The 16,941-nt window shown below is 49.9% G+C and overlaps 1 protein-coding gene across 7 annotated transcripts in view; it reads right to left on the reverse strand.

The window, feature by feature from the left end:
- Positions 1-16,941, reverse strand: part of PHACTR1 (phosphatase and actin regulator 1) — a 561,485-nt gene that overhangs the window by 96,429 nt on the left and 448,115 nt on the right. For all 7 annotated transcript variants that reach the window (XM_043590814.1, XM_043590813.1, XM_043590817.1 and 4 more), the window contains one exon: positions 10,788-10,868. In XM_043590814.1, the coding sequence (XP_043446749.1) occupies positions 10,788-10,868 (81 nt within the window). The remainder of the gene's footprint in view (positions 1-10,787; positions 10,869-16,941) is intronic.

Here is a 16,941-nt window from a genome sequence, read left to right on the forward strand (position 1 = left end):
AATTTGCAAGAATCTCCTACTTTATCTCTGCTTACAGCTAGAAGTCTTTGGATTATTCTGGCCAGCTTATACAGAGGAACAATTTTGCAAAAGCCATGAGGCTCCTTTGTCTGACACAAGCATCTTCGTAACGCAGAGTCCTTTTGAACCTATCACGTTGCAAATCTGTACACGACGTATTCCAATCTCAGAATCTAGTTGGTTCTGTGATACTCTGGACAATTTCATACATGGAATGGAGCGGCGCATGCTTTTGCGCTTGGAGAACCACCTCGCTTTTGTGTTGTTGCTACTGGTCTGCACTTGATATCCTGTTTTAAAATGATTAAGAGGCCTTTGCCTAAACCATTGAATACATGAGGTGCAATGACTTCCTGTCACAAAAGTGGCACAGACCTTGGGGAGCCTGTTTGGGCTGCACTTCTCTGTAGCCGTTTTCTGTCAGATTTATCGGCGTTTCCTGCCTGAACTGGACCTGATGGTCAACCAACTATCGCTCATGTGGATTCTCAGTTGCTGGCCGGGACAGCAAATGCATGGTTGCGTCATTGCTGTGGTGTCTCCCCACCCAGAGCTGTTTCTTATATCTGTACTGGGTATAACTCTGCCTCTCCCCCCATCTTCATGCCGAAGCCCACTCGTTCTTACATCATCTATCCTGATGAAGTACCATGGCTCCGACCACTATTTCCAAACAACGACTCGGGCCCCAAGGTTTGTAGCTGGAAGGGGATTTACCATCTTGCTCTTCCTGAGCATTTGGATACCAAAAAAAAAAAAAAAAAAAAAAAAGCAACTGGGGCAGGGATTGAATATAAAATGAATGAGATGTCACCGTTTCTCTCCTATGCTATTATACAATCACGTGACACTCACAGAATCATGCCGCGCCGTGCAAAGGCCTTGCATGGTTACTGGAGCAGGCCAGGTGGGAACCAGAAGCTGAGATTTTAAAAAAATCCTCAATGACTAGAGCTGGGGAGGGAAATGAGAGCGGCTTCTAGATCTAAGTAGCTCTGTTTCTCTAGCTCGGTTCTCCAAAAGGGCACCCCGTGGCCACATGTGGCTACTTTTAGTTAGTTAAAACTCAATAAAATCAAAAATGCAATTCCCCTCAGTCAGACCAGCCACACGTGAAGCGCTCAATAACCATGCGAGGCCGGAGGCTGCTGCGGTGGCCAGGATAGATGATGACAAACATTTCTGTTATGGCTGAAAAGTCGACTGAACTGCACTGCTCGTAACCCACTTGAAAATCACCATAATGGCCCTAATGAATATGCAAAAGTGAGCCCATTTCCAGAACTAGGAAGGTAAAATGATGTTGCTAACCTGGTCCAGATGGCAGGAAGTGGTCAGTTTGATGGGTAATATTTCCTTCAGAGAAATTAAGAGAGGGCTGGCGAGTGAAGACACGCTCTGGGGCACGTGTGGATGGCAGGAGCCCTGGGACCGGCAGCCAAGAGCTACAGAGGTGGGCACGGCCTTCGGAGAAGTCCTAAAACCTCACAACGGAATCTCAGCTCTCCCGGTGGCACTAGGGGGAGTCTAGGCTCCAGTGAAGGGAAGGCAACTGGGGCAAGGCAGCCATCTAAGAAGAAGAGCTTACCAAACTCAACACCCAAAAAACAAACAACCCAGTGAAGAAATGGGCAGAAGACGTGAACAGACACTTTTCCAAACAAGACATCCAGATGGCTAACAACCCATGAAAAGATGCTCAACATCACCTATCACCACGGAAATCCAAATCAAAACCACGATGAGATACCACCTCACACCAGTCAGAATGGCTAGAACTAACAACACAGAAAACAAGAGGTTTGGGCGAGGATGCGGAGAAAGGGGAACCCTCTTGCACTGCTGGTGGGAATGTAAGCTGGTGCAGCCACTCTGGAGAACAGTATGGAGGTTCCTCCAAAAACTAAAAATAGAACTACCCTACAACCCAGCAACAGCACTGGGTATTTATCCAAAGGATACAAAAATTCTGATTTGGAGGGGCCCATGCACTCCAATGTTTATAGCAGTGCTATCAATAACAGCCAAAGCATGGAAAGAGCCCAAATGAAAGAGAGAGAGAGAGAGAGAGAGAGAGAGAGAGAGAGAGAGAGAGAGAATGGAGCACTACTCAGTGATGAAAAAGAATGAAATCCTGCCTTGCCATGATGTGGATGGAACGTGAGGGGATTATGCTAAGTGAAATAAGTCAGAGAAAGACTGATATCATAGGATTTCACTCATGTGGAATTTGAGAAAAAACAGATGAACAGAGGGGAAGGGAAGGAAAAATAAGAACAGAGGGAGGCAAACCATAAGAGACTCTTCAACACAGAGAACAAACTGAGAGTTGCCGGAGGGGATGGAACAGTCAGGGTCCTGGGGTTGCATTCTGAAAGCAGAGTCCTGGGAGATGAAAAGTTTCCCTGTGCCTTGTATACCCAGAAGACGAGAGAGCTGGGACCAGGATCCTGGGGGTGGATCTCCCAGCTGAGTGTTGCTGGTTTGCAGATATTTACATGGGGATCGAGGCTGAATGCTTACTTGTCTACATCTACGCAAGTCCTAGGCAAATCAGGAAGGGCTTTCTTTTCTTTTTTCTTAAATTTTGTTTACTTATTTTGAGAGAGAGAAAGAGAGAGAGTGAGTGAGTGAGTGAGTCGAGGAGGGGCAGAGAGGGAGAGAGAGAACCTAAAGCAGTTTCCATGCAGGCAGCATGGAGCTCGATACAGGCCACAAACTCAAGAACCATGATGTCGTGACCTGAGCCAAAACCAAGAGTCGGACGCTTAACCAACCGAGCCACCCGGGCGCCCCTTGATTCACTCACTCTTTCCTCCGGACGCTGTGTCTCTACGTGATGCTGGAATTAGTGCAGCCATGTTGTTACCACAAAGCGTCACAGCCTGATGATGGCATCCCTTAGCCATGTTATTGAACTGCTGAATTAACCAGCCTCAGAGCTGTCCTGCTACTGGGCTTTATAATGGGAGATTCATTCACTCACTCACTCATTCATGCAAAAAGCATTAAATAAGCACCAAGAAATGCCAAGCATTGCTCAAGGCATTAGGAATACCATAGAGGACAAAACACACAAAGACCATTGGTCTGATTTTGCTTATCGCTTCACCCTCCTTAAGTTTTTGTTAACGGAAAACAGAAGCATTTTAACGTTCACCCTGTTGGTCGCGCGTTGGCTTCACAGGTCATTTAAAAGCCTACAATTAAACAGCATAAAAATAATCAAAAGGACACTTCTTGGACCCTGTGTTAGTTGGCGTGTCTGTATTCGACACTTCAGACCATTTTCCCCCAAACCACTGCCCCTTGTCTTGGCTTCCATACTGATACACATTTCTGGTTTACTTCCTATTTTTCTGTCCACTTCTCAGTCTTTGAGGGTCTTCCTTAACCCCAGGCCATTTTTGCTTTACTCCTAGATGATTCAATGTTGGGGGTTCCATGGGGTTTTCTATCAGGACCATTTATGTCCCCCTACTCCAGCTTCTTCCAGAGCTATCGTCAACTCACATGACTTAACGACCATTTATTTATACGACTATTCCAAACCTGCATTTCCAACCCAGATCTCTCTCGTGAGCTTTCCAATCTGTATATTTAGTAGTCTATTTAGACATTTGGGTATCTCACACCCAGTGTGGTCAAACCACGGCAATATTCCGTGTCTTAAGCTCACTGGGTCTTGGGTCCCCAGCTCGGCGAATGGTCCCTGTATCTGCTCGCAGATTCTGTCCAGCGCAGAATCCTGAGTAGCTGCCACGGTTACCCCCTCTCCTTCACTCTCCGAAATCAGGACCCTCCTGACTCCATCTCCTCTAATTCTTCAGTCTGTCCTCTCCCCCAGCCACTCCCATTTCTGCCCACCCCCGCAATCAGGTCACTGGATCCCGGCAACAGTCGCTATCTGGCCACCCTGACTCATGTCTTGGGCTCCCTCCAAGTTCTGGTTCCCTATAGGCAGAGCGATGAGGCTGCAAATCCGATCATGCAGCAAACCCTTCCAAAGCCCCTCACTGCTCTCAGGATAAAGCACAAACAACGAATATCATTTTCCTGTCTGCACGATCTGCCCCAACGCCCCCTCATCTTACAGACGTGCTGGACACACACTCTGTCTCCCTCCCTTTTCCCCAGCTCGGTGTCTCCTCGGGGGCTAGTTCCTCCCCTTCTGACATTCCCCTTACCCATCCAGCTTCCCTAGGATAAATCTCATCACACTTCAGGTTTCCTCTGAGATACCCCTCCTTCCAAGATGCCCTCCTTAAGTCTCCAGACGTGGGTGGGTGATGCTTCCCTTGCCCCCAGACATCCTGTACTTGCCCTGACTGCTGACTGCCTGAACCCTACTCCCAGGACTGTGGGTTCTGTCAGCCAGGGGAGTCTGGCTTGTCCCTCCTTAGTATTCCCGGTGCCCAGAATGGCACCTGCAGTATAACAGGTAATCAACAAGCACACGAAGGAGGAATACATGTACTGGGGATGGTTGCTCATGGCTGTAATAATAATTTCCGTAGTTTTCTGGCTTGGGACGGTGACTTTTTTTTTTTTTTTTTTTTTTGGAAAGAACCTTATTACTTAAGAGAATTTTGATCACAACTTCTGCGCATTCTCTTTATCGTTTAAACCACTTTCCAACTGCTAGGGCAAACTCCTCTGTACTGGGCTCGGAGGTGCTGGGAAGGCAATTAGATGTCGCTGATACTGAAGGTAAACCCTCCTTTGATGTCCACACCGCTACTCTGCACACAGCTCTCGGAAGATGCCACTTCCACAAGAGGCACGGGGAACATCTCAGGATGTGACACTTTAACGGTGCCTGGCAGAGGCTGTGAAAAGCGGTTCCCACAAACTCCGACTTGGGAAGCACAGGCACCCGGGTTCCCAGAGAAACACGGGACTTAAGAAGGGCTGAGCCTACTACAGTTTGGTCTCCTCTGATCCGCTGGAGAATTTTTATTTTTATTTTTAAAACACGAGGACCTTTTAATGTAAATATCACGCTTCTCTCTCTCTCTCTCTCTCTCTCTCTCTCTCCGGAATGCCAGACAAGGGAAAACACAGCCTCTTGCATAAAAGAGTTGTCCATTTCAGGGAGCTTCTGTTTGTGCTTATAATGAAAAATTCCACGATGTCGCTCTCACTCAGTGAAGGAAGAGAGAACACTTCGGCGCACTCTGTTATGTGCTGGGAAATGTTATCTCTGATTCCCAGCACACAGTGGGCAGCAGAGATGCCCCCAGTCCGTTCTGCTGACGTGCCCCCCCCCGTTCTCCCTTCCTCTCCTTGGGGGGCCCTCTCCTTCCCGGGGTCTCGGCGGGATCCCCGTGGAGACTCCCAGGAGAGCTGCCGTGGTCTGAGCTACCTGCTTGCACATTCTGGTGCCCTGTTCCCCCTTAGGGTGTGGATGTGTGTCCCATGCAGGTGCGATGTATCATGGCACAGCAGAGAGGTGGTCTCCCTTCCCTGTCCTGCCCCCCTGACAACTGCCATATACATCCCACGCCCATCCTGTACAGAGAGGGTGACCCTGAGGGAGGACTGAGGTTTCCCGGGAAAATCCACTACAATCGCCACTATTAAGTGTAACATTCTTTAATTTTAATTTTTTTTTTTTTTTGAGAGAGAGAGAGAGAGAGAGAGAGAGAGAGAGAGAGAGAGTGAGCGCGGGGGAGGGACACAGAGAGAAGGAAACACAGAATCCAAAGCAGGCTCCAGTCTCTAAGCTGTCAGCACAGCGCCCGGCGCGGGGGCTCGAACTCCTAAACTGTGAGGTCATGACCTGAGCTGAAGGTGGATGCTTACCGACTGAGCCACCCAGGTGTCCCGACCCTAACATTCTTTAAATCCCGCATTATGTTTCTTTGCAGAGATTATTTTCAATGGCGCTAACAGCACGACTTACTCAGATCGTCTGACTACCAACTGGCAACATGTCACAACAAAGTTTTTCGGTGTTCCTGTAAATTCCAAACGGAGGACACACTGTCTTAGCGGGGGTTTTAAGAGTGCACGCCCACTGGCCGCGTACCCTTCCACAAGGTAATAAGTGGCCTCCCCTGCTTCATCTTTATTTTGGAAAAGTAACACTAGGGACACCAGGTGACCTCCTGAGGTCCTTCCTAAGTCAGAGAAATATCATCACCATTTTACTAACGGCCAAACCGTTCACTGTTGTCAGGATATGTTTCTCCTTAACACTTAAAAGCCACTATATGCCGGGGCACCTGGGTGGCTCAGTCAGTTAAATGTCCGACCTCAGCTCAGGTCATGATCCCACAGTTTGTGAGTTCGAGCCTCGCGTCGGGCTCTGTGCTGACAACTCGGAGCCTGGAGCCTGTTTTGGATTCGTGTCCCTCTCTCTGCCCCTCCCATGCTCATGCGTGCTCTCTCTCTCTCCCGAGAATAAATAAACATTTTAAAAAATGAGCTATCAAACTGTAGATTACTTTTCACCGTGAGTGGAATGGTAATCGCTCCTCTAATTGCTTACCTTGTGTTCCCCCTCAACCTGCTGCATCCATATTGTGGAAATTTTGGAAAATGGGAGGAAAAGAATGTATGATTTCACATCCCTACCACACCATGGTTAACAACTAAAAATTATCTTTTTATGTAGTTTTCCAAGTGTCCTGCCTTCTCACGTGGCCTCCATGTACCCAGAGAATAAACCATTTTCTCTGATTTTAAACTTTTAGGTCGGGGGCGCCTGGGTGGTTCAGTTGGTTGAGCGCCGGACTTCGGCTGAGGTCATGACCTCACGGTTCGTGACTCCCGGCCCCGTGTCGGGTTTGCTGTTGTCACCACAGAGCCCGCTTCAGACGCTCCGCCCTTCCCCCCGCTTGCAGTCTTCCAAAAAGAAATAAAAAACCCTAAAAAAAAAAAAAAAAAACCAACCAAACAAAAACAACCAAACAACCTACTACGTAGGGACACCTAGGGGGGCTTAGTTGGTTAAGTATCTGGCTCTTGGTTTGGGCTCAGGTCACGATCTCGCGGTCCGTGAGTTCGAGCCCCGCGTCGGGCTCTGTGCTGACAGCCCAGAGCCTGGATCCTGCTTCGGATTCTGGGTCTCCCTCTCTCTCTGCCCCTCGCCCTGCTCACGCTCTGTCTCTCTCTCTCTCTCTCTCAAAAATAAATCAAGATTAAAAAAAAAATAAATGAAGGATTCCTGACGTCACTCCTGTAGGCATTTGAGATACTGTTCCTTCTTCCACCCAGCTCTCGTTTGGCCAGATTTGACTTTTTATGCACCAGTTTGGGATTTTTAACCCGCTAAGCAAAACGCAAAGGATTCTGAGGAGAACCGTCAAGGGTAATAAAACCTCATCGATTCTGAGTCCGCCCTGCCCGCGTCTTGATAAATCTCACGTCCCCACGGGTTACCTGTACACTTTCTACGGACAAGTGGGGTGTTATTAAGCAAAAATCAATAGCGTAAGGAAGGTGGAAGAGGAAAGCGACCTAACTAAGGACAAACGGCTCTCCGTTATCAGCGAGCTCACGCGGACAGAGCGTAGCCGCGGTGTGGACAGAGGCTGGCCCTCGTGGGCTCTGCGCGGCCCGATGGGCCCACACGGTCATTTACAAACCAACAGGCCGCTGTCGGGGCCCGTGCCTCCCCAGAGGACCCCATCGCACTGCCAGGTGGCCCGCGAGTGCCGTGAGCTAACACAGGAGGCAGCACGAGGCGTCACCCAGCCAGGCCACATGGGATGCTTGCTCCAAGTCCAGGAAATGCCTCTTGGAAACACACGACTTGGAAAACGAGTAGAGTCCCTTTGCCACTTGCTGTTCCCTCGGGTCACGGCGATAGAGTCTTATGCGTTCTACCCACCGGGCTCCCAGCTACCGCAAGGTGAGTGATGTCCTAGAGAGGGGAGGAGAACAGGAAACCCTAAGCGGAGGCGTGAGAGAGGGGCCGGGCGGTCTCGTGTCAGTGCCCCCACACCGTAGCAGGGGTTGGCGGACCCCGCACCTCTAGGTAAGAGGGGGCAGGGATGTTCCTTCCTAACCCTTGCGCCTGCCGACTGAGGGTGCGGCACGTAAAGGGTCTCAGAACCTATAAAGGATGATGACGACCCCTCATGATGGTACGCTAACACTTCTTGAGCATTTATGGGATGACGGCTTATTCTACAGGTTGTTGTGGACTGGACTGGATCCCCTCCCGCACCTCCGAAATTCATGCCAAAGCCCAAGCGGTCAATGTGACTGTATTTGGAGAAAGGGCCTTTAAGGAGATAATGAAGGTTAAATGAGGTCCCAAGGGTGGGGCCCTAATCCAACAGGGCTGGTGTCCTTCTGTGAAGAGGAAGGGACACCAGGAGCGTGTGAGCAAGAGGAAGGGCCATGTGCCAAGGCAGTCATCCGCAAGCCAAGCAGAGAGACCACTCCAGAAATCAATCCTGCTGACGTCACGATCTCAGACTTCCAGTCTCCAGGTCCGTGAGAAAGCACGTCTCTGTTGCGTAAGCCACTCAGTCTGGGGCGCTCTGTCACGCCCCAACGTGCCTCGCAAACCAACGTCCGGGTGCCACCTTCCGTAATCCTCGCTGCCACAACATCATCCCCACGGTCTTCGTCCAATTCAGACAGAAGCCCAGAGAAGGTAAGCAATGCGACTGAGGTTGCACAGCTAGTCAGGAGTGGAACTGGAGTGGGACCAGCAATCTGACGACAGGGCCCACGTCCCTCACAGCTGACATGACACGAGGTAACAAGATTAACATCCGCGGTGGCACAAATGGATGCTTCCCATCGGAAAAAACCCGGAGCAGATACAAGCTTCTGCGTGTTCTGTGTGCAACCGGATTTCTAGTTTTAGTCCCTCTCCTCTTCTCCTCTTCCCTTCATCCAAACGATAAATGCGTTTGCGAGCCTTGTCTCTCTCAAGCACTATCGGAGGCTGGGGGGCCTGGCGGTAAGCCTCTGAGGTCCGTGTTCTCCTGGAGCGTCCACGCTAGCAAGGAAAGGCAGCCAACAACTCAACAGAGGAGCACAGACAGTGACAACGCACAGGCCAACGAGTGGGGAAGCCGTGCCGACAAGTGGAGGCTGAACCGGTCCTTTCCTCCACTAGCAGCTACTGAGCGCACACAACGAAGCAAACGGGAAAACCATCTGAGGCCCCGGCCTCAACCACCATTTCTGTCTCTAGAAAACGAGGCTTTGGCTGCAACGACCCATGGCGTCTTTGGTTACGTCGGAAGTTTCTTGGGCAGTGCTTACCCTAACCCGGTTATCGCGTGTGATGGGAACAGTAAGCGGTTAAATATATTCGGTTGAGTATTCCTGAAGGTTAACGGGAAGAGAGAGAAGGGCTGCGGGAAGGTAGGAGGGAGGGGAAGGGGTCATTTGACCGGATCTGAGCAGGCATTAAAAAAATTTTCTTTCGTTCTTTATTTATTCTTGAGAGAGAGAGAGCGTTCGCATTTGCCTAAGTGGGAGAGGGGCAGAGAGAGAGGGAGACACAGAATCCGAAGCAGGCTCCAGGCTCTGAGCTGTCAGCACAGGGCCCGATGTGGGGCTCGAACTCATGAACCATGAGATCAAGACCTGAGCCGAAGTCAGATGCTTCACCGACTGAGCCACCCAGGCGCCCCAGAATCCCTCTTTAGAGGAGAATATGTGCGTTAATAATCTGGCCCACCGCCTAACACCAGCTTCAAACAGTGATAAGACTTGAAACAATTACTGGTGATTCCTGTATCAAGACTGGACGATGAGAGTTTGTCATTTCACCAAGAGTCTTAACGGGGAGAGAGGAAGGGAAAGAGGCAAAGGAAGGAGAGGACAGGAGGGGAGGGGAGGGGAGAGAGAGTAGGCTGGGGGAGGGAGAAGGAGAAAAACCTAATTAAAAACAGCAAAGCTCTTTGGGGCGCCTGGGTGGCTCAGTCGGTGAAGCATCCAACTTCAGCTCAGGTCACGATCTCGCGGCCTGTGAGTTCGAGCCCCGCGTCGGGCTCTGTGCTGACAGCTCAGAGCCCGGAGCCTGCTTCCCATTCTGTGTCTCCCTCTCTCTCTGCCCCTCCCCCACATGCATTCTGTGTCTCTCTTTCTCTCAAAAATAAACATTAACAAATTTAAAAAAAAAGCAAAGCTGTTAAAAAATAAAAATAAAGAATACTTAAGACCACTGCATACATTTATATTTAAAGACAGTCATTCAATAAGCAAAAGACACACACTATTTACTCACTGGCAAACACCTGTGGATACATGCACAGAGCATCTGTATTACTGTCAATATTATCATTTGAAATATCTTAGGCGTACGGCCGTATTTTCTAATTTTTGCCACTTGGACTTCTTTTATTGTGGCCAGACAGACTGTCAGTAAAAAAAAAAAAAAATCTGTTAAGGAAATTCTAGATGCCTGTAGGTTTTTAACATTTGTCTTGGGAACCCCTAGTGTCCGAAAGGGCCTCCGCAATTAACTTCACCCCAGCTGTGTGTACTCGAACACCCACAGGCTCCCAACCAGTGACCCGCATCATTCCTGCAGCCACATCATTTTGTTCACAGCATCCCGTGGTTTAGTTCCAATGGTGAGAAAAAGGGAGCTTGATTTCTCTCTGCTGACATAATACTGAGAGCTTCGGAGCGGTCTACAAAATTCTCTTTTCTCTCCAGGACCGTCGGGGATGTGAGAGGTTCAAATCCTGATAAAGTGACGCAGAAAACGGAACCCAACTCCGAGAAACACGCACACAGATTCCACACGTGGCTTTCTGGGTCCTGGGGAGGGGACCAGTCCCCCTTACCTTTATCATAGATTTCCTTCAGAACCCCTCGTTTGATCAGCTCCTCTCTGCTTTGCCTCATTGATATTTTCCTTTCCAGGGCTGCAAGCAAAAACACAGAGAAGCAAGTGTGGGTCAGTAACAAAGACTTTTTCAGAGGCATCAAATGTTAACATGTATTAAAAAGGAACATCCGGAGAAGCTTCTGTAAGTTACTGTTTTATTAACGTCAGTTACTGAGACCTGTTAACATTTTTTGACAGGAGAACGAGCATTTCACTCAGATTAGTTAGTTTAATCTTCAAAGCAAGCTTCAAACTACTTAAGGGGTGGGCACTTGTATTTCATTTTATTCCACCCCACTTTACGGCACTGTAATCTGTAGCACAGAGGAATTCAACAACTCGTCAGAGCCGCAAGACTACTGAGAAGAAGAGCCAGGATTCAAAGCCAGGAATGCTACCTCCAAGGTCGGCTCAACTTGTGTGTCACAGCGTATCTCCCTGACTCGGGACGTTCCTCGTAGGTGGGATTGCTTTTCCTTCCTTCCTTCCTTCCTTCCTTCCTTCCTTCCTCCCTCCCTCCCTCCCTCCCTCCCTCCCTCCCTCCTTCCTTCCTTCCTTCCTCCCTTCCTCCCTCCCTCCCTTCCTCCCTCCCTCCTTCCTTCTTCCTTCCTTTCCTTCCTTCTTTTTTTTTTTAATTATGTAGATTATATAGATGTCACTGAGGATTTTTTCTTTTCCTTCCCAGCTACTAAAAAAAAAAAAAAAGTTTGAAAATATCTCCTGCAAACTCTCTGGGTTGAAATGGAGGCAGGTGGTAGGGGGACTCCACCCCCACCCCCACGGTCCAGATGCCCATCACTCTCCTCTCTTAGGCTCCAAACCCAAGCAGGCAAGCGACCCGTGAGCTGCCCAGCTATGAAATGCACGTCTACCGTGACTCAGCTGCTCATCTGAGCCAAACACTCAGGCAGGTGGGGCTGGAGGAGCGAAGAGGGAGCGTTTCTCTCAGATCAGTGGGCATGACAGAGGGCGATTCGAGTGAAAACACAGCCCAGGAGTGGAAGAGTGAGTGGCCGCCCAAAGGGCAGGCTTGTGGCTCAAGGCCAGGCTGGACAGGTCAGGAGAGCCCACAGAAGCGAGCGAGAGAGCCCACCCCAGCAGCTGGCACCCCTGTTTCTGGGTGAACAGTGGGTAAAGGAGGTGAGACGTTATTTTGTTTGCTTTTGTCACCTTGAGATTCTCCACATCCTTTGGACACAGTTATGGGGGGCAGTTATAAAATAAGGAAACTTTTATGCAAATTTAGGTACAGATTAATTACACAGAGTTCAGTAGAATTTCGTCCAAAGAATATGAGTAAACGCTAGAAAGCAAGCAAGGAAACGGGGACTGTGATGCTTTCACCTACGAGCTGTGTGACCTTGGTCAAGTCACTTTGCCTCTCCGAGAAAACACTGACACCTCAGCCCCAGCTTCTCCGATTTAATAGGTCCAGGGTAGGACCTGAAGACCTATGTTGGAATAAAAAGCTCACTGGGTTATTCGGTCATATCAAGGTTGAAAATCCCTTTTTTATAGATTTGGGGACTTACTATTTTTAAAATATTCTAACGTTCTCTTCACGTCTAGTGAATTCAGGGATATGAGACAAGAGAAAAAACACCAGGTTAGACTGCACTCGCGTATAGCTTACTGAGAATAGGTTAATGATAAATGGAAACGTAGAAATATATACCCTCCGAAGTGAGGGCAGGAGGGCTGTACGAAGGTCACGCCACAAGGGTGGGTGAAGGAGTCACTGGAGGAGGGCTTGTTTTGGGGGCTGGAGTTTTAGGACTCATATCGGACTGCATGATGAGGTGGCAGGAGGGTAGAGAGACGTCCTCTGTGCCCAAGAGGAACCTCCAGAGAAGGGAGAGACAACTGCGGGCGGCTGGGTTAGGAAGTTCCGCCTGCTTTTAAGCCAAGATTTGCTAGTGGTGCAGTGGGAAAAGACTGGATAGGCCACGTGAAGCAGGGTTTTTAAGCAAGGACTTTGTGAAAAGATCCTCTGGGTGACGTGAAGCCGTGCGGGAGGCACGCAGAAAGGGGTGCTTGGCCCGTCCTATACTGAGCCACAAATTGAACAGATTTCTTTGAAACAAAATGAGGCTTCCCGGGGGGCTTTCCCCAGCGGAAGGACCTGACGCCCAGCATTAAAGGAAGTATCTGCAGCAAGGTGGGCAAAGGCATGGGCTTGGCCAACTGCGGTGGCACTTTCCGTAGAATGTGGGTGCTCCCAGGCCAACCACGCGGACCTCGGCTGTCACGCGTGCTCATTCAAGGACGACAGACCCCTGCCCGTGGCGAAAGGCGCTCTGCCAGGGGCTGGAGACGATGGTGACCGAGGGGACGGTCCTTCCTTTCACAGAGTTGGCAGACTAAGATGTGGTTCAGACAGTCATCAGATAGTATCACCTAATGTAGGGTCACAAATTGAGGGAAGTCCTGTTTAAAGAAAGGGACACGTCCGGCCCGACGTGTGGTCGACAGCCTCCCTCATTGGGCCATGAGAAAAGGCTTTTCTGAGGAAGAGACCCACAGGCTGAAATTGAGAGGTGAACACATGTTATCGTGGCAAAGGGCAGTCACGTAGGGGCTGAGGGGAACACTCCAGACATACAGCAAGCTGGGCACTGCCCTCCCCCCCCCGCCCCATGGAGGAATCATGCCACCATTGGTGGAGAGAAAGCAACCCATGTTACTGCAGCCACCAGCACAGATAGAGGACTCGAGATGTAGACAGAGGGATGGGGGGGGGGGCGGGCGTGCTGGGCCACACAGGGCCTCACGGACCAGGTTATTCTAAGGGCAACGGGAATAAATGGTCAGAGTTGGGTATCTGAAAGATCAATGCCCACGTCAATGTGGGAAGCAGGTTGGAGGAAGGCCAGTTCGAGGGGATCACCTCGTCTAGGCAGGAGATGACGGTCACTTGCACCAAAACGCTGGTGACGGAGAGAGAGGCAGGCAAAGGGTGCATCCAAGTCACGGGAAGGGGGCAACGTTGCCTCGGCATCACGTTGAGGATGGGAAGGAAAGAGAGGGGTCCAGGGCGACTGCTTGGTTCCTGACGTGCATAGCTGAATGGACGCTGCTGTTGATCGCTCGGGTGGGGGGGGACACAGGATGAGAAGCAGGTTGGTAGGGAAGATGGCGATCCCAACGTTGGCCATGCCCAAGAGGTGATATCAAGGACATGCCGGGGAAACGTACCCGGATACTTTCTAAAACAAGGATGCAAGGTTCACTGAGACTGAGCTATACTGGCATGGACTATGGTGGACTCTTTTCAGTGCTGCTCACACTCTTCCACAGAGACGCTCCTAATGGCAAGGCAGCAATGCCAGGGGCTCCGAGGGCAGGACTGAAGCTGGCTGTCCCCCAAAGGTACCATTTCTTGACTACACTGAGTCTGTCCTTAAGAACTAAGGTGGAGCTCACGGAACAGATCTGCTCGTATTTAAACAATACATCCCCCTCCCCTCCCCAGCCAGTTTCCAAGTTTAATTGACATTCTGGCAAGAGATGGCTTGTTCATCCTTTGGGTCTGTCCATTTCCCAGGACAGGACACTGTGCCCACAGGGGATACCAAGATCATTTTGAGAAGGGCGGCGGGTCATGTTATTTAAGTTAATCCCCACCACAATCCTCTGAAGTAGGTCCCACTTTTCAGGGGGACCTGAGTCCCAGTAAAATTAACTTGCTCAGGGGGTGCCTGGGTTGGCTCAGTCAGTTAAGGTCATGAGACTTCGGCTGAGGTCATGATCACGTGGGTCGTGGGTTTGAGCCCCACTTTGGGCTCTGTGCCGACAGCCCAGAGCCCGGAGCCTGCTTCGGATTCTGTGTCTCCCTCTCCCTCTGCCCCTCCGCAGCTCACACTGTCTCTGTCTCTCAAAAATAAATAAACATTAAAAAAATGTAAAGGTAAACTTTTAAGAGCATTTTTCTAAAGCTCTAACCAGCAGAACCAAAATAGAAAGAGCAGGCATCTAAGTCCACCCCCCTCCCCGTCCAAAATGAAAATTCAGCTCAGATAACGGCAATGCAACTCCATGGATCTTTAGAAAAGAACCAATTTTCTGGGCGGTAAGTGGACCACACCGTAACAGGCTTTCGAGGTGGTCCTGTGGCAAGTGAAACATCAAACACAAAATCGCATGAGCCAGTGAACATGCAAAAACCAGCACAGGGACACCTGGGCTAAAATTCTGTGCCCAACCAGACACACAGCCTGAAGGGGGAAAGGGCGGAAGTTACCAACAAAGAATCAGTTGAGGAGATCCAAATACACAGAAAGAACTTTCCAGTACCCTTCTTGCCTGAAAGGAACAGAAGAGGGACTTCTCAATTACTGTGCCAAAAATTACCCCAAATGGCTCCCGCAAAACCGTCATCAAAGGTTAGCATATCCAAGAAAGACTTCCAAAGCCTGCCATCAAATTCAGCCTTAATAGCAAAGATGCAGAAAACCTCGAAAGGCAGAACTCTTGCATCCTTATCACCATCTATTAATCGTGTCCTTTTACTTTCTGTATCTTCCTTTCCTTCCTCCTTCCCTTTCCTTCCCTTCCCTCCCCTTTCTTCCTTCCTCCCTTCCCTCCTTCCCCCCTTCCCTTCTATTTGAATACGCTCCACACACAATGCTACATTACTTTCAGATAACTCTTGGGGTCCTGCTGATTCTGGAGAGACTATCTCTTCCAGGACTAGTCAACTCCTACAGACAGTGCCTGGCTAGCCTGTGTGAACATACCTTCCACGTGCAAACCAACCAACCCAGAGCCCACACCCCCAACTACCTCCTTTCGGGGGCTCTTACTACACAGGCCACTTCCCCCTGCCCTAATCACCCCAGGCCCTGGTACCAGACAACTGGAGACGGTCCCTGTGCCCCAGAGCCTGCTGAAATTATTCAAACCAGCCAGGTAAGCTTGCTTATTACACTGGCCATTCTTTCCTGTGGGAAATACACCAAAGTCTCTTGCCCACATTTTTCTCCCACTCTTTCTGCCTCCTGACCCACCCTGGTGCTTCTCCGCAAGGCCCCCCATCACACGGCCCTTTCTCTCGGGCTGAGTGTAGCAAACCCTATTTTCAATGGCAGCTGTCTTCCGACCTGCTGGCCTCACAACATGTTGAATAACAATAACAACCTACATCTTAAAAGACACCTATCCTGGGGCACCTGGGTAGCTCAGTCGGTTGAGTGCCTGACACCTGATTTCCACCCAGGTCATCATCTCACGGGTCCGTGAGTTCAAGCCCCGCATCGGGCTCTGTGGGATTCTCAATCTCTCTCCCTCTCTCTGCCCCTCCCCCGTTCGTGCTCTCGCTCTCCCTCTCAAAATAAATAAAGCAAAAACTAGGCTTTACACTCCAACCTCTTGTTCTGAAGTCTGCGCCCATTTAAGCAAATGCTTTAGAAATGCAGAGCCTGGTGAAGAGCTCACTGATCCTTGGCAGTAAATTCCAACGAAGCCCAGAGACTGACCCTAACAACAGGAGTGGTTCCAGTCTAAGTGCTCTGGTGAGTTCTTCTTCCCAGCCAGCACTGGGGTCTGTGCCACAGTTAACCGGAAGCCGGCTCTCCAGCACCCCGCTTTGTGTATTCTCTTAGCCTCCCTATCCATACGATGTACGCTAAGCCCAGGATCCATCCCATGCTTCCCTGACATCAATGAACTTCAAACAGACATCTTGATCTCGGCTGGACTGCTCTCCCTACGGAATGGCCAGATTGGAAGAACCTGTTAAAAATAACTTGTTATTTTGTGCATGCGTGCGCACACACACATACAGTAAAATACCAGATCGCGAGGAACTCGTTCTGCGAGGTTCCGCAAGACGAGCAAACATTTCTAATAGGTTTTAACTTGATAAACGAGCGATGTCTTGCAATGCGAGTAGTGCATGACCTTGAATGGCACACGATCACAACTGAGCCAATGGTTCTTCTCTCTCTCTCACTGCGGGATTGTGGGTGGTCCTCTCCCATGCTCGGATGCTCGGTCTCAGGCCGTGGCGTTTGGCAGAAATCAGTGATTTTTCAGGACGTTGGAAGGTGCCCACGGCTGGCACCCGTGTATTTTTGTCACTTCAAAGCACCTACAGACAGTCCTTTGCTTTT

Source organism: Prionailurus bengalensis, chromosome B2, assembly GCF_016509475.1.
Source record: "Prionailurus bengalensis isolate Pbe53 chromosome B2, Fcat_Pben_1.1_paternal_pri, whole genome shotgun sequence".
In the NCBI taxonomy this organism is placed as follows: Eukaryota; Metazoa; Chordata; class Mammalia; order Carnivora; family Felidae; genus Prionailurus; species Prionailurus bengalensis.